This window comes from Oratosquilla oratoria, chromosome 21, assembly GCF_046742065.1.
Source record: "Oratosquilla oratoria isolate Oo_2021 chromosome 21, ASM4674206v1, whole genome shotgun sequence".
Classification (NCBI taxonomy): domain Eukaryota; kingdom Metazoa; phylum Arthropoda; class Malacostraca; order Stomatopoda; family Squillidae; genus Oratosquilla; species Oratosquilla oratoria.
Window position 1 is genome coordinate 29,010,329 of NC_134797.1, and position 24,640 is coordinate 29,034,968.

Here is a 24,640-nt window from a genome sequence, read left to right on the forward strand (position 1 = left end):
ATGTATTCAATTCTCACTTCCATAATTCTCGTCCTCATTGGACAGGGTTAAAAGGTGTGGAGTGTATTGCAGATATTTGAGATAGAAGTCTGCTGAAGGTGTTCTACAATTATATTAGTGGAGCTTGTGTGAGGATCAGGAATGTAGCTAGGAGTTTAAGGTGAAGTTAGAACTGCAAAAGGATTATATAATGTTGCCATGGTTATTCAACTAGTTATGAATGGGGTAGTAAAGATAAATACAAGAGTGCTAAGTGGAGATTTGGAGTTGGTAAGTGAAAATTGAGGGGAATGGGAGGTAAGCCAGTTGTTGTTTGCAGATGACAATGTGAATGATGGTGGTGGGTTGGCCATGAATCTGAAGTATAAAGCTGGAGAAAGAATGGAGTGATAGAGGTCAATCCCATAGTAAAGGTCATGAAATTTCTAGAGGGAATGAATAGTTATATGAAATATGTATATGGGGATGAATACAAAGAAAAGGTTGTATTAGGAAGGGATTGTGCCCACAGCATTGTATGGAGAAGAAAGACCCGGAATATGAGAACCTAAATTTTTTTAAGAATGTTGGTATGCTTATAAAAAATAATTAAGCTAGACTGATTTTTTTTCTGTAACAAGTTAACATCGTAAAAATGACCTATGCCAACTTTTATGGAAATCCATTGAAAAAAAAAAAGAAACGACTAAATAAATGAAAAATTAAATCAATAATTTGATGTTTTATTTTTCTTATATCTCAGTAACTAATAGAAACTGATCTGTAGATTTTTGGGGGGAAACTAGAAGCTTTAATAAAGATTGTCTTGTTAACTTATTACTCTGTCTAAAAGTTACACCTTTGGTATGCATTATTTCAGTGTTTGGAAAGTGATCCAAGATGGGCATATTAATGGTATTGTTGTGTAATTTCATACAATTTTGTCTTTTGGGTCAATATAGTACTGATTTTGTTCATCTTGGCAGTTTTGGTGATCCATATGCAGGTGTAATGTGATGTGAGGGCTCTTGTGCAGCTACATGGGAAGGATTTTAATTTCTCAGTGAAGATGGTTGTTAGGGATGTTTTTGTGGTTAGAGTATGAAAAATCAATTGTTCCCTAAATTTTCAATGACTGGAAACTTGTTCCCCGAAAGTGGGTGGCAATGGTTACTGGGCCCTCCTGTAGATCTCTGTGAAAAAATATTGGACTGTTGTCTGTGAGGCAGTTTCTATATCATCAACTTATGTAGTATGAAGAAGTAAGCAGTCAATAGTTGTCGGCTTCCCTTGTATGAAAAGGTGAAGAAATTTTATAGGTGGGTTCAGAAACAGTGTCAGTTCTTTAGGGTTGTAAAGGGCACTGAAGGGTTTTAAAGATGCAGGGAGATCATTCTCTCTGTTCTCCATCTTGCAGGACCACCACATGTATGTACTCATCACTGGACCCCTCTGAGTCTGGTTCATATGATTAACCCACTAGAACATTAAGAAGCATGAAGACAGGAGAGAAAGCTGTGGTAATATCATCACATTGTACAATAAAAAAAAAAAAAAAAAAAAAAGGGGGGGAAATATCTTAGGCCTGGTCCCAAGACTGATGGTCTCTTGTGGCTACACACCTTTGGATTTGGAGATGGGCTTTGGAAACTGTTTCAGGATGATTATGAACCAATTCAGTATATCATTCAACTCTAATTATTGTTAACTGCAAATTCATTCGAAAAAAATCTATCATGACAATAACAGAAACCACTTCCTTTACAGTCTTTGTCAATTGTATTCCTTTTTTCCATTCTCTTGGTCACAGGTTGAATATGATCACCTATAGCACATGATAACTATAAAAAACATGTACCAGTGAAAATACAGTCAGTAAAAATATCAATCAATAAACTTGTTATTTACAAAAATGTTAGCTGTAAAGTACAATAAAACACTAACAGCAAAGATGAGAGGAATGATACTGTTGTAACAAAATGTTAAAAGTAGTAATCCATAGTGATAAAAAACTGAGGCAATGGGGTCAGGCTGAAATCATACACTAACATAAATGACAAGAACCTTAACAGGCATGTCTTCTGTGGACGGCCACCTCAGTTATAGCAGAACGTATGTGGAGAACCACCTCTGCCAAGATGACACACAAAGAACATACAACACACTTTACACAAGAACCAAACCATGTTTTTTTCATTTGTGAAAGGTTCATTTCTGTATTATTTATGGTACCACATTTTCTGATATATCTCAGGAATGTAGCCTTGACATGACCTAGCATACATAATTATTTCTCCATACACCCAGAATGCTCCAGCATTTCAGTCAACAAAAAAGTATCATGACCCTAGACATGCAAATGATACAAAGAATGAAGACAATAAAACCTTCTGGTTATATCTGAACACATCTGAAACTCCTCATTTTGCCAGATCCTGAACCCACAACACTTTTCTGATGACTGCGCATTTGAATTTCAAGCTTTATGAAAACCAGCAGGGCATGGGTACCACAACCTTGACTACTCAAGGACAGTCACGTGCTATAGCCTTCAAATACGTCATTACAATTCACGTCTTGAATATTTACAAAGTAATAACTTTCCCACACCCTTTATGAAAGTGGTGACCCATACAGCCACACATCCACTCACAGTAGGGGGCAGCAACAAAAGAAAAGAACTAGGACTGTCAATACAACAATATTCACTATAGTACAAGATCAACAGTGTGACACTATTAAAAGTAGCAAATAGATGATCCTAGCATTTCTGTCCTTGCAAGGAACTTTACAAGATCATCCTGGATGATATGTTCGTGATAAGTCCACTATGAACCCCTTTACTATGGAAAGTCTTTACGTGTTATATTCTGATCAATGCCCGACAATTTTATTATTTTGCAAAATGGCCTCACCCTTGAATAGTTTACAACTACTTCAATGAAAACTTTCGATCAGGCTAACTTAATATTTTTCATTATTATTATAATTTATTTTCTAGCTAAGGAGCAATTCCAAACTGAGAGTTAAGCACTCAGGTGATATGCTAAGGGGTAGATAACCTCCCATCTTAGGAAGGGAATATCACTTTCCATCAACTTGCATCACCTCATCACCAAATCTGAGCAATGTCAAATTATTTCTGTAATTAACTGCATTTCCATACAAGTTCTGTAGGTGCTCGCCTGAAAGGAACAGGTCAGCAGAAGTTTTCAAGCATTAAAGAATGAATTTTATAAGCACAGAACTGACCAAAACCTGAGGGTTAGTAATTCTATCCCTGATAACAGGGATTTAGGCTGACCATGCATTCCTTGTCACAGTACTTCGATAGGTTCTCTAGAAAAAAAAAAATCTTGATTTGCTTTTCATTCGGCAAAGGATAAGTTGGAGATCCCACCAACATCTGAAGACAGGGAACAAGGGAGAAAGGGAGACTAACTACCTCTCTTGTAAGGGAAACCCTTGTTATATAGATAGCCTTTCATTTGGTAAATGATAAGTTGAAGACCCCATCAACCTCTGCAGACAGGGGGAGAAGAGGAAAAAAGAAGAGAGGGAAAGAGGAAGCCCAGGAGTATGCTCTATTCTGCTGAACATCTTTACTTTGTCAAATATTTTGATGTTCATCATTAACACTATATATATCACATTTGAGTGGACACACAATGATACATGCATAAACTGACAACTCCATCCTATTTAGTCACCTTTTAGTACACCAGTATATTTCCTTATTTAGAGGACGCTCGTTCCTATTATCTTGTGTACTCATACCTACAATTTAGATACCAAAGTCTGAAATATATAAATCAGAGTGCTTTGAACAGGGCTTTTTTAATTTTGTGCACAACAGGATGGCTAAATCAGGGCAGTAAGTCAATGAGGAAGAACAAGTAATGGCAAGCTGACCACTGTGACAGGGAACAATGGTCAGCCTAATGGTATAGGCACCATTGCAACAGCAAAAGTGATCTAAACAATTCAGTGGATTCAAATATATCCACAAGAAGCAATTTATAAAACATTTAACAAATTTTTCAATCAACTGTTGCCTCGAGTTGCACTAAATGAAAAACCTATAGCCCTACAGTGACTGACAACAGTCCTCAGAACCTCTCTAGGAAGAACCTTCAGACTACTTTCTGTGTTGTCATAGTGTGAAACCTTTTTCCATGTCATGGCTTAAACTGTAGGGGAAATGGAACATTCACCACCTGTCAGCTCTTAATATATGAAAAAAGAGTAAGAAATGCAGCAAAAGTTCAGAGATCTTGAACCCAGCACTAAGCATCAGCCACTCAGTGGTGCACCTCCTGAAAGAGGTGAAAAGACTGATGGGCTCTGGTAATAGGCATCTTCACTGTCCATCCTGCAGGACCATCACATGTGGTATCCATCACTGGTCTCAACAAGTTCATCTCTATTGAACAAACAAGGTGACCAACAGAGTACCTACAAATGGTGAACCCTGCATGACGTCACCAATAATCATCTCCCTGCTGTCCATCTTCAAAAACCCATCAACATCCTCAACTCCATCTGATGACACAACCATGACGGGGTTTATATCCAGGCCAGTCCCAAGATGCCTCTCTACTAACTATACTTCACCTCTTTTTTTTTCCCACAATAAGAGCTGAAAACCAGTAATTGCTCTTATTATCTTACTAATACAAGTCAATGACAAAGACAGTCTTACACCACCAGAAGGATCTATGGGATGTCCCAAGAACAGTTGCCAACTACTGCAGGGTTGTGGGTTCCTAGTCAATGAAATCCATGGCAACAATTATTACCACTGTAAGTTAAAAAAAATCTGGATTCCACTGATTTTAACACACAAATGAAAAACTTAAAAACTTAACTACTCATTGTAAGAAAAAACTCATGCAAACAATAATTTAAATGAGACCAATTCGATCCACACTTGAAACAAGGTGGGTTATCATTGCTTAAGTAGGGATGCTTCTGAGGTAAAACAAAAGACACAAAATTTTTTCAAGCAAAACCATTACCAGGCCAAAGTAATATTTCTTCAGTTGCATTGGTTACTGGGCAATATAAAAGAAAGCACATTTCTCCTATGTTATGTACAACCCACTAGACCTTACATTTTTCAAGTCATATCAGTTACTATGCTGTAACACACTAAACATGTCCATCTGTAGTTTTGCCACAAGCCAAATGGTCTTCTGCCAGATTGCTTTTCCACTGTACTCCACAGCACCTTACTGAGTCATTACAAATCATGTTTTCTACACTGTATTTGCTAAAGGCCATAAAGTTCTTCCAACAGTAGTCAAGAAAAGTATTGTCCACTAGTCTGCCTTCGTCTTTCCAGGCGGAGGAAGATGCACTTTGGAGACTCTAGTTCCATTCTTTATGCTTTCCTGATAGGTCAGGAAGATTTTTGCATACTCGGGCTTCCTCATGGCATGGTCCTTGAAATCATCTGAAGAAAAGCAAAAGTATATCTGCTATAATTCAAAATACAAAGTTCAATGGAAACCCTTCAATAATTACAAATTTTATGAGGCATCATAAATCACACTAAAAAAAAATAATATTTCATATATATCTATCTAACACATGTTGGTGGCATAACCAAGTGTGCTGGTCTCACATTTGGTTAGTGGAGGGTTCAAAACCCACACTTCTTTTGATTCCCAGCAGTGATTTTCACCTGCCCCAATAGTCCCAGCACATAGAGAATAGCTGATAACATTGACCGCAGCTACATGCCTCCTGACCTATCTCTCAGTACAGAGAAGAATGACTAAAATGATACATACATACATATACCAAGGCTTTTTCTCCCTTACAAGGTAGCCAAAAAGAAAAAGGCATAAAATCATTTCCACCCATTCCATCCCTGAATACACTCCACACCCCTCCACCCTCCCTCTTATCTGAGCACCACCTGGATGACGGGTCATCCCTGCACCTTGTCCACCTTAGTAGCCACCTCAAATTACATGGAATGCTTACCATAAGTAATGTAGCCCTTATTATCTAGGTCAGTTTGCTTGAATATCCTGGATGCTTCTTCTGTGGTTATATCTAATGATGCTTTAAGAGCTTTCTCCAAATCACTATCAGTGATATGTCCTTTGCCACCACGATCAAACAATTTGAATGCCCATCGCAAAGTCTCTTCTGTGTTTGCAGGTTTGGCATACTGGCAGTACCCAACCAAGTATTCTCGGAAGTCTATTGTGTTTGAATTGTCCTGAAAATAAAATACAAACTTCAAGTTTCAGCATACAACAATTCTTTTCCTCATACATTACAAAAAAAATTGTCATACACATAACAATAGCCCTTTCCCCTTTGTAATGGGGCAGAGTCAAAGCATATACTCACTTCGTACACAAAACCCACTAAACACCCATCCTATCTCAAAACATGGGGGTTGAGGAGCCAACCATATCTCCTACTGCACCATTCAAATCAAAGGCAATGCAAGGAAGTTTTATTGATCACTAGTCAGGGGTTCATTATACCTGAGTGTTGTTTAGGGAAGGAATGTATGTGTGTGAAGTGGGGGCGAGTCTAAACTTGAGAAGTTTTCATTCATTACAGTTGGGTCTGGCAAGGGCAATGGAAGATATTGGTGTGAATTGGGGTACGATGGTTTTCTACTCTAGTTTGAGGCAAGGCTGTGTTTTTCAATGGGTATTATAGGTGGGAGATATTCACTTTGACTGTTTGGAGAGAGAATGGATGGCATTTTGGGGGGAGGTGGATCTCTGAGTACCTTATCCTTCACTGCCCCACAACCAAACACAAAAACTTTCTTCTTTTCTTCCACAATCACCAGACACCTGCCTCCAAAAGCATATCCATAATTATATCACAAACTGCTCCATCAACAGACTGAAAGACAAACTGCCGCATGCTCCACACCAATTACTCCCTTTGTTCCTCTCAATTAGAAACCTCCCAACTACACTCAACAAACTGATCCCTCTAAAACTACTACAATCACATTTATCCATTTTTCTTTTGTAAAACAGAACTATAATGGCACTCCTCCAGCACTTTCCTCTCCCTTTTTGTACTTTTGTACAGCGACTATGCCTCAATTACACTTTTCCTTCTTAAAACTGTTTTGTACCCCCTGAGGTAGGAGGAAGAAAGAATTCTGCCACAGAGTTATCCATGTGGGTAGTAACAGGTGGCTAAAGTGGGACAGAGTGATGGAACTATATATCCTGCTCACTGTAAAACTATCCTACAAGATGTCAAAGCACTAGCACTACTATTTTCATTAAAACTCTTGGCTGCCCTTAATAACTTTCTCCCAATCCCATACATCTGCAATACCTCACATAATGCCTTCATGTCTACCCTGTAATAAACCTCTGAATAGGATAGGGGGAAAAAAAAAAAAAAAAAAAAAAATCCTTAACTTTTACAAAACAATTCTCACACTTACCACTAAAATTTGATCCAATGCACCATCTACCTTTCCTAAACTCACACTGCTCCTCACCAATTATTCCCTCTGTACCTCTCCTAATCCTCTCAATTAAAACAACTCTCATACGCTTTTCCAACTATGCCCAGCAGTCCTCAGTTTCTCTCACAGATCTCTCCAAGAAGAAACTTCGGACCAATGTCTACACTGTATTAGTGCAGAACTGTTTCTATGTCATAGACTGAGGGAGAAGAGCAGTACCCTCTCATGTGTGACAAGGCGTAAGAAATACGGGTGAAAATTGTTGATAGATTTGGGCCCATCCTAGAGATTGAATGTCAGTCCCTCAAAGGATCACCTGACGGAGGTGACAGGAAATTGCATGGTCTTGCTAATGAGGAGCTCCACTGTTTGTCTTGCAGAACCTCTGCAAACAGCTACCTTCCATAGGTCCCAATACCATATAACTTCCACAAGATGTTGATTCCCCCAAAAGATAATAATGAAAGAGTCTAGCCATGCAATATCCCAAGCATACTCTCCAGTTTAACGTCACAAACTCCCTCCAATCGGAAGGTTAGGACGGTGCCTCTCACAGAGGACTTTGTAGCGTGGAATTTAATGAACCATGCACTTGGTTCAACTTCACCGATGGCAGGATTTGAACCGCCATCCCCTCGGCCTTCGCCACCAGTAACGACGCCCTAACCCGCTCAGCCAGCGAGCTTCCTGGTTCCCATGCCAGGAATCGAACCCGGGCCTCCTGGGTGAAAGCCAGGTATCCTAGCCACTAGACCCGAGCATAATTTAGATTTATGAATAAACAGTATAAATCTACATAAATACAATATACAATCAATATACTTAAAATGAAATTACAAACCTTATCATATAGTTTGAACAAGTCCACCAATGCAGGCTCCGATTCTGGAATCCCTAAGTACTTTGAAAAGTCACTAAGTGTGATCTGCCCATCACTTATGGCAATATCTGCGTATTGAGACATAAGTTCCTCCTCAACATTTTTCAGATTCAAACTGAAATAAATGGCAACAATTAGGAATACATCTAATCATATATATATTTTTGTGTGTGTGTGTGTTATTTGCATATTACTTGAGAGAGAGAGAGAAAGACAGAAGGCGAGAGTGAAAGGGAGAAGGAGGGCAAGATAGGGAGAAATCATATATGCCAATGGCCTTTCCCCTTTTATATGGAAGATGGCAAATTAAAAAAAATGCACACCCAATCACCTACTTATCCACCATTCCTATCCACTGCCAACACTAGGGTATTCATAGCCCTAGGCCACACCTACAATATACACCATGCCCCCTTTTCCCCACCCAGTAAGTTTTGATAAAGTACTTGCATAAAAATACATTAGATTTTAAGGAAATATTTTAAAGAAAAACTTCTGTCAAAGTTGTTATCTGTTTTAACCACTGCTATTTAATAATATTTCATGTTTCATTCCAGATTTTTGGGCCTGCCCTGCCCCTGGTCACACTGCCTGCGGAAATGCAGTGCATCAAGGCACAATCCTCTACAGGAAAGTCCCCCAGCCAAAGGCAGTCACTAAACAAACATCAGAAAAACTAAAGCATTTGAAGCCACTACTTCCACAATCAACCCATCATAAAGTGACTGAAACTCCCTCCAAGTTCTATGGTGTACCTGCCACCAAGCAACCAAACTCACTTTGTATTTTGAACAGTAACATGTACAGTACTGTTCCCTAAAGCTGTACTCTATATTGATAGACTGTCTTGTTATTTTACACAGGCTTTACCTATCCAACTATCTACTTGTGGTGCTTTAAATACCAGAAAAAATGAATAAATAAATAAAAATACATACATACATACATATACCAAGGCTTTTTCCCCCTTCCAAGGGAGGTAGCCAAAAAGGGAAAGGCATAAAAACACTCCCACCCATTTCATCCCTAAATACACTCCACACCCCTCCCACCCTTCCTCTCATCTGAGCACCTCCTGGATGACGGGTCATCCCTGCACCCTGCCCACCGCCCTGGGTCAGAAGCAGTGTCGCAAGACACAGTACATCCACAGCAAGGCCGCTTCATTTAATCGGCGACCCCCCCTCTCCGTCCCCCTTTGCATATAAGGAGAGGACGGGGAGAAATCCCTTCGGGCTGCGTCAAAATTTACTCACACATACTACCCCACCCCCCACCCCCCCCGCCCATTCCTCCTCATGCAGTCACAACATCATCCATATACAACCATTCTCCACTCACCTCTGTCTTCCGTCCTCTCCCTTCCTTCCTCAACAGACATTCCCCTCTTCCCCAAAGCCCCCTTCACCCCATCCATCCACCTCATCCTAGGACGTCCCCTCATGTTCACTCCCTCCACATCTGCCTTCCATACCTCTTTTACTAGTCTTTCTTCACTCATTCTTTCCATGTGTCCAAACCATCCTAATATTCTTTCATCAACCCTATCTCCCAAATCCTTTTTCACCCCTGTTCTCCTCCTCACCTCCTCATTTCTCACTCTATCTAGCCTAGTAACCCCCACCATACTTCTCAGACACCTCATCTCAAACACATTCAAACTCCTTCTCTCTTCTTCTCTTATGTTCCACGTTTCTGCCCCATACAATGCTGTTGGCACAATCACTCCTTCATACAGTCTCCTCTTCGCATCCATTCCCAAATGTCTATTTCTCATTACACTCTTTAAACCACCAAGGCATTTACTCGCTTCTCTCAATCTACATTCTACCTCCACCTTCACTCCACCTTTTCCTGCTACACTTGCACCCAAGTATCTAAAACTATCCACTTCCTCCAGTCGCTCTCCCTTAATGTTCACTTCCAGTCTACTGCCACTTTCACCCCTTGTACATCTCATCACCTTACTTTTACCCACATTTATCTTTAGCTTTCTTCTATCACATACTCTCCCAAACTCTGCCACCAGCTTCCTCAATCCCTCCTCTGACCCTGCCACAAGCGCAGTGTCGTCTGCAAACAACAGCTGGCTCACCTCCCACTTTTCTCCATTTTCTTTAACCATCTCCAATCCCTGACTCACTACCCTAGCATTCACCTCTCGCACCACCCCATCCATGTATAAGTTGAACAGCCAGGGCGACATAACACATCCTTGACGAAGTCCCACCTTTACTTCAAACCACTCACTCTCTCCATTTCCAATCCTAACACATGCTCTACTACTCACATAAAAACTCTTGACAGCTCCCAAAAGCTTTCCTCCTATCCCATAAATAAATTCCCCCCTTATAAGGGAGGTTGTCAGCCAAAGTTTGCACCCACTCTCCACCCATCAGTTTCCCATTTGTGGACAAAGGGCTACCCCTGCTCCACACCCACAGCTCGGGTCTGAAGTAAATCAACATGAAATAGCACCTTTGCAGCAGAATGCAACAGGTGAAGCCGTTTTACCATGACCACTTCATTTATAAATGATGACGATAATAATACATACATACATATACCAAGGCTTTTTTCCCCCTTACAAGGGAGGTGGCCAAAAAACAAAGGCATAAAAACCAATCCCACCCATTCCAACCCCAATACACTCCACTCCCCTTCACCCTCTACCCTCCCTCTTATCTTGGCACCTCCTGGATAATAATAATAATAAAAATAAATCAATAAAATTACCAAGCAAATGCTGTGAAATATAGTCTCAAAGGTTACATTCAGAAGGATGTGTATGCACTTGTCTGATAAGTGGGACGTGGATGAAGCGGTGATCAAGTGATATTGGGGCCAATGTGCAGTTGGGGTAATGTACATGGCCTGAAAATCTGCTGCTGCAGCTATGAAATGGTTATGCGCATATGAACAAGCATGAAGCTGGAATACTGATGCTGGTGTTGTGGACCCACTCTGCCTTAAACTAAAAGAACTGATATAAAGTGAAAATGTGGATCATGCAGAAATATATAACATAAGCAAAACTTTCTTTATCTGTACCACAACCACGTACATTTATTGACTCAATTACTATGATTCTGGTTAGGGTCCTCCTCCCAGACCTTTTTATGGAGAACAGGATCCCTAGTCACATCACTCCGTCCCATTTAGTCGCCTTTTATCAAACGCATAGGAAACACGGTGCCCTTCATCCACTCATCCACAAAGAGCTACGATAAAAGGGAAAGAAATGGATGTGGGATGGGTGGAGGGTGTATGTGTGCTTTGGTTGGCTACCTCCCCTATATGGGGGAAGAAGCCTTTTGGTATATTAGATATAGATAGAAGAAACACTTCTTTTTGACAGGCACTGACTGCAAATACTCAGATATAGAAGCATGAGGAAAGAACCATAGGAAAAAATCTGAAGGAATGATGGTCTGTACAGGTCAGTACAAATGCCAATGAAATGCAACACAAAGCTATAGCATGTGGTAAGGCATCCAAACTGTGGGCATTGAAAGACAATGTGCACAATTACCATGACCTGTACTTAAAGGCTGGTTGGCAGATACTTTTGGAGTATTAATTCCACCACCACTTCATCTCATACATACATACATACAAATACCAAGGCTTTTTCTCCCTTACAAGGGAGGTAGCCAAAAAGGAAAAGGCATAAAATGATTCCCACCCATTCCATCCCTGAATACACTCCACACCCCTCCACCCTCCCTCTCATCTTAGCACCTCCTGGATGACGGGTCATCCCTGCACCTTGTCCACTGCACTGGGTCAAAAGCAGTGTCGCAAGACACAGCACATCCACAGCAAGGCCGCTTCATTAAATCAGCGACCCCCCTCTCCGTCCCCCCATGCATAAAGGAGAAGACGGGGAGAAATCCCTTCGGGCTGCGTCAAAATTTGCTCACACATACAACCTCACCCCCATTCCACCTCATGCATCACATCATCATCCATATACAACCATTCTCCATTCACCCGTCTTCTGTCCTCTCCCGTCCTTCCTCAACAGACATTCCCCTCTTCCCCAACGCCCCCTTCACCCCATCCATCCACCTCATCCTAAGACGTCCCTTCATGTTCACTCCCTCCACATCTGCCTTCCATACCTCTTTTACTAGTCTTTCTTCACTCATTCTTTCCATCTGTCCATACCCTATCTCCCAACCCCCTTTCCATCTGCGTAGAGCTGATGGCCAGGGGTAGTTGCTGCTGATTGGCCCCCAACTCTTGGGGTTGGGGGGTGGTCCCACGACGTAGACGTTGCAGCTCCAGGACCTGGTTTGTCGACAACCCTGACACAGACAGAGGGCTTGATATACAGACTCAATTCGACTCATTGACTATCATGAACAACACGCATAATCATACACATATCCCATACCAAGCCCTCTACACTCCCTCCTCTCCTGATATCACCTTTTGCTCCCCCTGCCTAACCCCAACAACATCATGGAGAGTGGTCGGAGCCCTTGGTTCTGACCACCTTCCAATCATCATCACCACCAAAACAAGATGCACCCCAGCTGGCCACAGACACACTTACACCAATTACAAGAGAGCTAACTGGGAAGCCTTTAATGAAGAGACAGAACAACATTTTGAAACACTTAACAGTACACCAATCACAAACATAAACAATGCTGTGCACGCTTTTAATACAATCATACAAAACGCAGACAAGAGATACATCCCTAGAGGCAACAGAAAATCACACAACCCCAACTTCACACCAGAAATCCAAGGCCTCATCAGACAACGTGACACACTTAAACACGATACCCCCACACCTATCCCTCAAAACATAGCAGACCAAATACAAACACTAAACACTGTGATTGCCAATAAAATACATGAACAAAAAACACAAAATTGGCAAAACTTTATCAATACACTTGATCACAAAACAAACACCAGCAAATTGTACAAAACACTCAACAGCATCACACTATCCAACACTAACACTACACGCTCTCACGCAGCAATAATCACAACAACAGATAATCTACCCTCAAACAGACAACAAGCAAACGCACTCATACGTCATTTTGCACAGACGAGCCATCTTACATCTCACCCTGACGACCGACGCACCATTCGACGTAAGAAAGACTTTCCCACAGACTCAGACTATACACCCTTCATAGACAGTCAGACAAAACTCATAATGCATAGTCTCAAGCACTCATCTGCCTGTGGCCCTGATAACATAAGCAACATCCACCTAAAACACATTGGACCACAAGGTATACATGCACTCACAAACATTGCAAACTACAGCTATTCACACAACACTATACCTGACATCTGGAAACATGGTAAAATAATCACCATTCCAAAACCGAACAAAGACCCAACAATCCCAACATCGCACCGCCCAATCACACTTCTCTGCACCCCCTCTAAAGTCATTGAACGCCTAATACTTAAACTTGTCACACCATATATTCCCCTTGCTGACTCACAACACGGTTTTAGGCCACTACACTCCACAAACACTCTTCTGACAAACCTCACACAAAGAATTTTAGATGGCATCAATTCAGATAGGCCCCACCACAGAACACTTCTTATAACATTGGACATTAGTAAAGCTTTTGATGCTATCCCCCGCCACAACCTAACAAATAAAATATATAACACAGACATGCATAATAACACCAAAAGATGGCTGGCCAATTATCTGGCAGGCAGGAATGCTCATGTGTCATATAATGGCCAATCATCGCACATCAGAAACATTAAGAACGGAGTACCACAGGGCTCAGTTCTATCCCCCACATTATTTAATCTATACATGCATGACTTACCCACGCCAGACACCTCAGAAATACAAATCTCTTCCTACGCAGACGACATAACAATCACATGCACACATCGTAACACAGACAAAGCTGCAGAAATAATCCAGCCTTACCTTGACACACTCAACACATGGTTCATCACAAACAGACTCAAAATAGCTCCAACCAAATCTACAGCAACACTTCTCACCAACTGGACAAAAGAACACAAATACATACCTCATCTCTACATCAACAACACTCTAATACCACACACAAACACACCGAAAATTCTTGGTGTAACATACGATACATCCATGTCTTTCAAACAACACCTCACAAACATAAAAAACAAATGCACACCTAGACTTAGCGCACTTAAGTCAATCACTGGAACAACATTTGGACAAAACAAAGAAACCAATATAACAATATACAAACAATGCATACGCTCAGTGATGAATTATGCGAGTCCTGCATGGGCTCCTAATCTCAGTGAGACACACCACAACACCCTTCAAATCATACAAAACAAAGCCCTAAAAACAATTACAGGCTGCACAAATACATCACCTACAGACCATTTACACCATGAAACAAAAGTCCTCAAAGTCAAGGACCACCTCGACATGAGAGGCACACAAACACTTGCTGCAGCCACCACATACACATCACACCCGCTACACTACATAGCAGAACACCCACACACACCAAGAAACATTAAAACTACACCCAAAGACCTTTATTACACACAGATACTCTCTTCTCTTCCTCCACAACCACCAAATACCAGCCTCCGGAAACATATTCATAATCATATCACTCACCGCTCCATTAACACACTGAAAGACAACACACTGCTGCATGCCAGACCCCCTGATATCCACCCTTCTGAATCCTCTCTCCCACGTAAGGACAGAGTCCACTTGGCCAGACTGCGATGCGGTCACCACCCAGCACTTCTAAGCTACCAGAAGAGGCTGGACGACCGTGTTGTGAACAGCTGCCCAGGATGTAACACTTCACCCCATACCATACAACACATAATGGAAGACTGCATTATACACAATCATGCACGCAAACAACACAACATACACTCTATAAAGGATTTGTGGGAAAACCCAGTTTCGGCTGTGGCCTTCCTTGGGGAGACGGGACTGCTCGGACAGACAGTCTAGGGAACGACAACAACAACAACAACCCCCTTTCCACCCCTGTTCTCCTCCTCACCTCCTCATTTCTCACTCTATCCAGCCTAGTAACCCCTATCATACTTCTCAGACACCTCATCTCAAACACATTCAAACTCCTTTTCTCTTCCTCTTTTATGTTCCATGTTTCTGCCCCATACAGTTCTTAGACACACAATATCAAAAAAAGATCAGATATATCCACATCAATAAAAAGAAACGGCTGATAAACTTTTTATATGACAGGCAGTGCAGAATAACAAAATCAAAATTCTGAGACCATAAAACTAAAATGTTATCTCCCACCGAGCCATACTCTGACCTGTTATTCAATAAGTGATCTCCTACTGCCATAGCCAGAATATAACACCAAAGAGCTCACCTACATAGATTACCTAACAATAAAAACTCAGCACAGCAACTAAAAGATAGTGACTAAGAGCACCTAAGTTTATTGAGACAAAATAGAACAATGGTTTAGAAATAACAGAATGGAGACCTCCCCTCAGAAATCATCCATAATATTGCTCGCTCCTGACAACCATGAATCAAATAAATGTCCAAGTGTAAAACAATGTCCAAACTCTTCCATTGGAAAAGAAAAAAGGGTCACATGAAGAATTGTCACACCAGAACGCCCACATGAAGAATCGTCACCCCATGAGATCCCACCTGAAGATTTGTCACCCCAGTATGCCAAATATCAACAGTGGAATAAAGATAAGTTAGGTTAGGTTAGGTTGAATGAGGGTTATACTTATTGTTATCAACTTATACAACTGAAGAATCATAAACCCAGGATGACCCACATGAAGAATTGTCACTCTGTCAAAGTCTGGGGAAACGATTCTTCGAATCACATGAAGAATCATCACCCCAGACTTTGACAGGGTGACAATTCTTCATGTGGGCTATCCTAGGGTGACAATTCTTAATGTGGGTCATCCTGGGTTTACAATTCTTCAGTTGTATAAGTTGATGACAATAAGCATAACTCTCATTCAACCTAACCTAATCTTTATTCCACTGTTGATATTCAGCATACTGGGGTGACAGTTCTTCAGGTAGGATCTCATGGGGTGACAATTCTTCATGTGACCCAAAAAAGGTAACCAAACAAACAAAAAGTAAAGCATTGAGAACAATAACAGGGTGCACTAAAACAACTCCAATGGAACACACACACAGAAACCAAAATCCTACTGAAAGAACATCAAATTAAAAAGACAAGTACGAGGTTCCATGAAGAGCCTTCAACCCTACTTGTCCATCTTATTACATCACACATGCACAACCAACTGAACACAACAAAATAACTCCACTAACAGCATACTACTCAAATATCTACAGTAACCTTTCACCCATACTGCACAGCACATCCATACAATGAAACATTCACACTCAAATCACAAAGACTCACCACCCAACTCCCTCCTGCACTCAGGTCACCATCCAGCACACCAATTATAGGCTTGGCCACACAAAACCTGCCATGTATCCATCAGAGGACACAGTACATTTCTTTATTACAATGCACATCTTAGCCATACTCTTAACAACTTATGGGCCAATTCAGTAGCTAATACTGACTACCGGGAGCCATGGGTCTCCTGCAAGAGACCTGGAGCAATGTATTGGCTGATTGATAACATATATCTAAGGGCCACTTCCCCCTCATGAGTGGGGTAGTGGCCGAGTCAAACCAAACCCAGCCTATCCACCCCATATCCATACTAAACCTACATGTGACCTCCCACTTTACTTCACTCCTAACTCACCAACTCCAAACCCTAGCATACCACTCTTGCATTTACTTCCCTCACCACCCCTTCTATATACATACTGAATAACCATGGTGACATTATGCAGCCCTACCTTCATCTTAAACTACTCACTTCCCATTCCCTACCCTTCCACAAGCTCTACCACCCATAAGAAATTTTTGATTGCCTTCAACAGACTTTCCCTTATCTCATACATCCACAACATATTCCATAATGCCTCTGTCAACCTTGTCATATGCCTTCTTCTAATCCACGGAAGCCCAGATGACATTCTTACTTTTTGCCAAAAACTTCTCATTATCTTTCTACAACAATTTGATCTAGACATCCTCTTCCATTCCTAACCCCACACTGCTCTTCCTAATATTCTTTCTGTTCCCTTGATGATGCTAAATGTAAAAAAAATAAATAAAAGAAATAAAGTAATATTAAGCAAAGGTAAATCTGAAGTAATAAATCTGAATACTAAAACCAGAGAATAGGATACATATGTATCATCCAAGACAAGGGTACAGAATGATGAATACTAAGTCCTATTGCCAGTGACATCACTCCTCTACGAAAACTATTGAAAAAAGTGATAATATAGTCCTGGTGGGAGACTTTCATTGAAAGGTTATACAGTAGGAGAGATATGAAGCAGATGATAATGAAAGTTCTGGGGTAATATTTTATCAACTATTGTAATAGAAAAAACAATGATCCAGTGGGTAAAAGATATGAACTGATTAAGAGAAGACACTCCATCAAAACCAGACCTACTAAGGAACCTCATATTATTTAATCTTTGAAGTTCAAATGCCCCTGAGGAAAGAATGACCATGTAGCACTTTGATTCCAGTTGGCTAATATAGGAAAACACAAGTATAACAAGTGAAACCTTAAAATACTTTATCATCAAGACTTACCCAAGGCGATGACGTAATTTCTGAAACTCTATGAGGCCAGTTTGACATGGGAGATTCTTGAGCTTGGCTTTGTGCATCAGACGACAATCATCATATGTGTAGTCTGCTACTGGAATGCCAAGAGCACTAGAACCAAAAGAAATGTAGGTAAATATCACAGGACAGGGAACCTCAGACATTCATTTAAATTGACATAGAAACTGGTATATGCAATATATACATACCAAAAGGCACTTCTCTACTTATAGGGGAGTTGGACTAGTCAAAGCATAGCACCCTTGACATATCCCACACCCATTTGTTGTCTCTTCTATATAAGCATTGTGGATGAAAATTTGTCCCTGTCCACCCTGCCCACTGCTTGGGTTAGAGGCAATGCAGCAAGATACAGCGCCCCTACAGTAGGATTCAACAACTCAAGCATGTTTACACCCCACTGCCACAATCAAAACATTCTTCTCCTCTATACTCAACAACTCGTTGAAATACTCTACCCATCTTCCATTAATTGCCTTCACACTCCATTAGCCTATTTCATTCCATCTTAGCCCCTTGCCACACTGCGCGAGTTAATAGCAATGCAGCAAGGCACAGCATTTCCACAGCAAGACCTGGTTTATCCCCACCATTTCAGCACATGGTGATGTCCCTGCTCATTCTTTCATCTATTCACAATCTTCCTACATCCTTAAAATCACTGAAAAAAAGAGTAAAAGAACTCACTCTGCCATGACTTGTCGTACATTGTGTGCATAGAGCTTTGCATCATTTTTCTCTTCTTCTGATGGTGTATACACAGGCAAGTACTCAATTTCACAATTATTGTGGAACTGACACAAGGTTATCCAAAGCATCTTGAGTCTGCAAATATCAAATATTATCAATACACACACAAGATATTTATTCAAATATGCCCTCAATTCAATTCATTCATTTTCAAAAGGAAAATCACTTACAGTGAAATTTTTTTTGGTAATGGCAAAAGCCCAATAACACTAGACACATAAATCTTCAATAGTTTATGAATGTTTGAAGTTATTCCATCCATTATTGATGCAGCTGAGATGGATATCCACTGAGCCCCGAGGGACAACGCAGCCCACAGTGAGGTACAGGTAAGGCTGGATGTATGGTACAAAGTGCATGCGAATGTTTTTTTTTTTTCTTTTTTATGTTGGATTGACTGTGGTTATGAAGTCTAAAATCAGTGTAATAAGCTCAATCACACTGATTAGATGCTAGCACATACAGTACTACCTCTCATTAACAGACGTTAATTGGCTGTGTTTGCTGTGTTTTCAGCGTTTTTGGTGCTGTTGTTTAGTGCTGTGCAATCACTATGCCACCAAAAAACCACTCCAAATCAATGGATTATTCACATCAATGGACACTGTTACCCCCTTTTAGTCTGTTAATGAGAGGTAGTACTGTATATGCAACACTGATCTACCACACTTCTGGTGTCTGCCATTGCAGAGAGGCTGGAAAGCCAAGAAAATGCTTTTGCACTTTCCATGGATCAAACCCAGGCCTTCCGTATTCCAAGGCAGGAATATTACCCATTGCTCCATGCAAGCTATAACAAGAAAACTAAACTAAATTAAGGTTTAAAATCTGAGTGAGAGTTCAACTTACGCTCCTGGTCCATCCCATGTCCAAGTCAAGGAGTCCACTCTGTTATTGTAACGGATGACAACTGGCTGGATGGGCACACCAGGATAGAAGGCGCCAGGCTTAAATGTGATTAGGCACGAACGGTTGGTGCACGTGCCTTCAGGAAATATTACCACCTGCATCCAAATTACATCATGAAAATATATTCAGACGAAGATATCTTGAAAGACAGGTACAATATGAACTATCAATATATATCATATATACAAGGTCTTTTAATCTAAATATGTCTACACAGTCTCAATGTTGTGATTTTATTTGACCACAAAATCTTAACATTACCCAATTTCTTTTCATTCTCTTCTTTCAAAATGACGGCAGTCTGATGTTCAAAGATGTCTAATTATCATATGTTAGACAATATCTACTCTGTGGGTGTCACATCAAGGTCTGGTTTGAGTTTCCACATTTCTAATAATCTTCCTGTATTCACTGTGCTCAATCATCTACATAAAAGCATTGTACTCACATTTACAAAAAAATTTACCACCTACACCTTGAAACACATCTATACAAAAAACTTTTAACTTATTAGGACTACATGGATGAAGAAATGGTAAAGAAAATAGTAGTTACACTGATAAGACCAAAATTGGAATATGCTGCAACACTATGGACACCATTAAAAAAAAAAAAAAAAAAAAAAAAAAAATAGAATTCAAAGAGCAATGACAAAGATGGCACCAACACTCTCTAATTTGACATACAAAGATTGAATAAACTAAATCTACCAATCCTGGAACAAAGAAGAGAAAGAGGTGATTTGCACTTCCTCTCTTTTATCACCTCCACAATATCTTTCACCTTAACCATTGCAAGGCTGATTTTTTATCTTAAAACTAGTTTATTTCTCTCCACTCTGAAATTGAGTTTGGCTGTGCAACCTACCATTCTATGGTCACTACCTATGTTGACTTTATTTATGACTGTAACATTGTTAACGCTCTTGCTCTGATCTCCTAATATGAAGTCTACTTTGTTCTTTGTTGTTCCATTTGGACTTCTCCAGGTCCATTTGCGACCTTCATGCTTTTGGAAGAAAGTGTTCATTATCTCCATGTTGTAGTTCTCTGCAAAATTGACTAACATCTTGCCTCTGTCATTTCTTTCACCTACTCCAAAATTCCCAATGCACGACTCATCTCCCATCTTCTTCCCCACTTTAGCATTAAAGTCGCCTATTACCAACATGTATTTACTTTTTTCTTGATCCATTACCTGACTTAAATCATCAAAGGACTCAATTTCATCATCTGAACCCTGTGAACTTAATGTTATGCCTGATTCCCTAACCAGGCAGACAAGAGGGCTGAAACTAGGTGTCAAATAAAACTCTCAAGTTCCTATTTGTTGCAGATTTAAACTTGTGCAGACTTTCTGCTACATAAGTGTCCCCATCTGAGGAATTCTAGGAATGTACTATATTTATTTATGTTTGGTAAGAAGCATAGCTTGCATTGACTGCTGTGACATCTAAATGTCTGCAGACTTAGCAAATCCAATTTCAAGGCAAGCCATGAGCTCCTGGTGTGTACAAACACTTATGGGATCATGGCATGTAGCTATATGCTATTCAACATTCTCCCACACCTTGTGAGCTTTCCTTTCTATGGAAGCCATAGTCTAATCCTCTATATCCTACTTCCTGTATAAGTCACCCACAAACTTCATATGGGTTTCATGTCACTCCTTTGTAGACTAGTCAATTACTGCTAATTCTGGGCACAAACTTAAGCAATTTAACACAACTTTGCCCATTGACCAGAAAAATTATTGATAACATGTATAGGCACTAGGCAAGGGATAGCCACTATTCTGATGCTAGGGATCAGCATATTTTCAGTATTTTGATGTATTTCTGGCTATTAAACCATCCTATTGCTAATATTTTTCTTGGTCGACATCTTCATAAGCAACCCAAAAATGACCGTTTTCTGTCCACAAATGCTTAATTTCGGATTCTGGCTTTTGCACTAACTGTGCTGTCTGATTCTGTGAGTTGGTCTTTATGGCAGTTTTCTAGTGGCTAACTTAGCCAACATATCTTTTGGATAATGCAGATCTACAGCTGATTAAAGGACTTTCATTCATGACTAAAAATACTTACGTAATACTTAGAAAATTGATACACTGGAGGTACCACAGAGCATTTGTAGCTTAGCTATTATATTAAATGGTGAAACAACAATACCTGTGGCCAGTTCTGTTCACTGGTGGCTCTGCGCTTAATTTCCTGGATGGTGTTCTGTCGAGAGTTTGGATCCTCTCTCCATACATAAACTGGCTGGGTGTAATTTATATATTCTGTTGATGGTTGTAAGTATTAGTAAAAAAGTAAAGGCACATTCAGTTCGCTTCATAAAATCAAAGGTTTTTCACTATTTCAATATTTCATATTATCTCACAAAAGCATATTAAACGATGAAAGTAAAATACTTATAAATAATTACACTAAGTAGTTGAACAAATTAAAGGTGTTCACAATAAGCAGGAACAACTAACACTAAATAAATCAATAGTGCTCAGTTTGAATAACCTAACCCTAAACTGTTCATTCTAAACTTCACTGAGCATAACAGCTTCCTATCATATCACAAAGAACTTTTGATTTGGTACACATTACATAAAAGATTATTTGATGTGATATATAAACAAGAAGCTAAAGTAACTTGATTGGAAAATATTCTTTGCTCATGTTAGCTTTAAAACAAATACCATGTGGATACTCAACCAATTTTATTGAAAGCAATAACAGATGATTTGATCTGACTGACATGAAAAACCAGGACTGAATGAGATAATTTACATATCTACTTTAAGTTATTCAAGTGTCCAATAATGGATAATAACAAATATGGTCCTATGAGATGGATGTCAGAAGGAATTAGAGCCCTGCTGCTCATCTTCAAATCCATCAACACTTTCACCACCATCTAGGGATGCTTCCATGAGAAAGCTGATATTGTCTCTGGACTGGGCCCAAGATCTTTCTCTAAAAACTTCAACTATATTTCTTACAACTTTTCATACATGGAGAACTCTCCTCTTCTTACGACTTTCATCCAGTGACAAGGAAAGATTCCCACATTAGTACAACACTGACAACACTCCAAAGTTTCTTCCCACAGAGATCTCCAGAAAGGCTGGCGACAGAAACATCCTACACTGATTAAACGCAGACAACAGGCCAACATTTTTTCCCAGACAGTTCTGTTGGAAGGCATGGGGGCCAGTGTCAGCTACTGTAAGGTTATGGGTTTTCTGTCAATGAAACTTGTTATTACTATTGGTACAATTCAAAGGTTGCCAAGTTTAGATTATATTTAGTCCTGAGGCTTCCTCTCAGTTGAATGAAATCATCTGGCTCTTATCACAATAAAACCTTTGTAGAAGCTTCAATGTATTAATGGAATAACCACATGTGCCATTCTATTTTTGGTTGCCAGATCATTCCTTCAATGATTAAAGGGACTCACTAGATCCCCATGTAATATATATTCAAATTTCAAAGGAACTAAATGATGAGCTTGGGGAACAAAATTCAGACTACCTGCTATGTATGATACAAATGTCACAACCATCCAAAACATCCCCATCTGAACCTTAACTAAAAATTCTTGAAGGAAATATTGGAGCAAAGTTTTAGGTCATTAATCATATACAACTACCTTGCAATGAACTGTCATGATATAATAACAACACTGTACTGTATAAACAATCACTTTAATCCACATAAAAGCAAAATCTGAACCATGAATTGCAGAAACATGTTTTTTTGATATTTATGTACATTCCAAGGAAGTTATGTCACAGGCAAGAAAGGAAAACCTTCATTCTAAAAATGCCAATTAAGTATGTAGGCCAGTGCTTTTTAGTGTGGTATTTGTACAGCCTCCTTTGTATGAGTGAAATTTTTTTTGTTAATTTCGCTATTGCCAAGTTTGTATGCTTGAATTTTGACTACTGCCATGTCTGTAAATGTAACTAGTATTGGCATCTGTCTTCACAAGCTATTAGAAAATGCATTGAAATACAAATGGATCTACACTAAGTACATAAAATAAATGGCAAACCTTTTACATGGTAAAAATAGTCAAGAGAACACCAACGTAGCAACTAGTTCAGGGCATTTTAAGTTATCACAACAGGACACCAGTTGAACTCTGACCCATGATACTACACAGTATTGTAAGCTCTATGACAAAACACCATATGATTTCATAACTATCAAGTGTAATTGCATAGAAAGTTTTCCCATTTATATGTACTTATATTTTCTAATTCAATGGGGATGTTGTGATGTAAATGTCCAGATAACCATGACTACGAGAAAATAACAGACAGAAATGAAGGGGAACAATGACAGAAATGTCTGGCAACCTCATGGCTCTACAGTTTTAATGTTCAAAGCTACTTAGCAAAAATGTAACTTGTTTCTAGACATAACTAAAGCCTACAATAGTAATTATAGCTGGAAAGAACTCCCTCTTGAGAATGAAAAAAATTATATTTATTGACAAGGAATGCAATAACCTACTGCCAAACAAGGGAAGCTGTAGATTCTCTATGCGGTTGACTAGACATGGCACCTGGGACCAGAATATTATGAAGGCATCAAAGAAGCTGCTATGGGGTCCCGCCACAAGAATGGGAGCCTCGGCCTTGGAGGCCATGCGGCCCTTCTGTTTGACCCAATGGAACCCGAAGCACCTCATCATCATGCGACCCATAAAGCCCATGTACCACCGGATTTGCCTGTCGACAACACAGCACCAACACTGAGTACAAAATTATCAAGAGGTTCCCACAGGTCACCTTTAGTGTTTTACAAACACAACCAATACAGTGTGCAATGCAATCACAGGGTGACCAACACCCCCTCAAGTAACCTTTACACTTCAAAGGCTCCTTCCAATTACCACATAAAGTCTGGCCAAAACACCCATACAATAAAAAAATAAA

The 24,640-nt window shown here is 39.9% G+C and overlaps 1 protein-coding gene across 2 annotated transcripts in view; it reads right to left on the bottom strand.

The window, feature by feature from the left end:
* Positions 1 to 330: 330 nt before the first annotated feature.
* Positions 331 to 24,640, bottom strand: part of LPCAT (lysophosphatidylcholine acyltransferase) — a 72,036-nt gene continuing 47,726 nt past the window's right edge. Inside the window, exons 3-10 of one of the 2 annotated variants that reach the window (XM_076204613.1) lie at positions 24,216 to 24,433; positions 21,870 to 21,982; positions 19,640 to 19,794; positions 18,728 to 18,865; positions 18,005 to 18,130; positions 8,286 to 8,439; positions 5,971 to 6,211; positions 331 to 5,434 (exon numbers count right to left, since the gene is read on the bottom strand). In XM_076204613.1, the coding sequence (XP_076060728.1) occupies positions 5,301 to 5,434; positions 5,971 to 6,211; positions 8,286 to 8,439; positions 18,005 to 18,130; positions 18,728 to 18,865; positions 19,640 to 19,794; positions 21,870 to 21,982; positions 24,216 to 24,433 (1,279 nt within the window). In that variant the 3' untranslated portion in view covers positions 331 to 5,300. The remainder of the gene's footprint in view (positions 5,435 to 5,970; positions 6,212 to 8,285; positions 8,440 to 18,004; positions 18,131 to 18,727; positions 18,866 to 19,639; positions 19,795 to 21,869; positions 21,983 to 24,215; positions 24,434 to 24,640) is intronic. The other variant, XM_076204612.1, reaches the window with a different exon arrangement.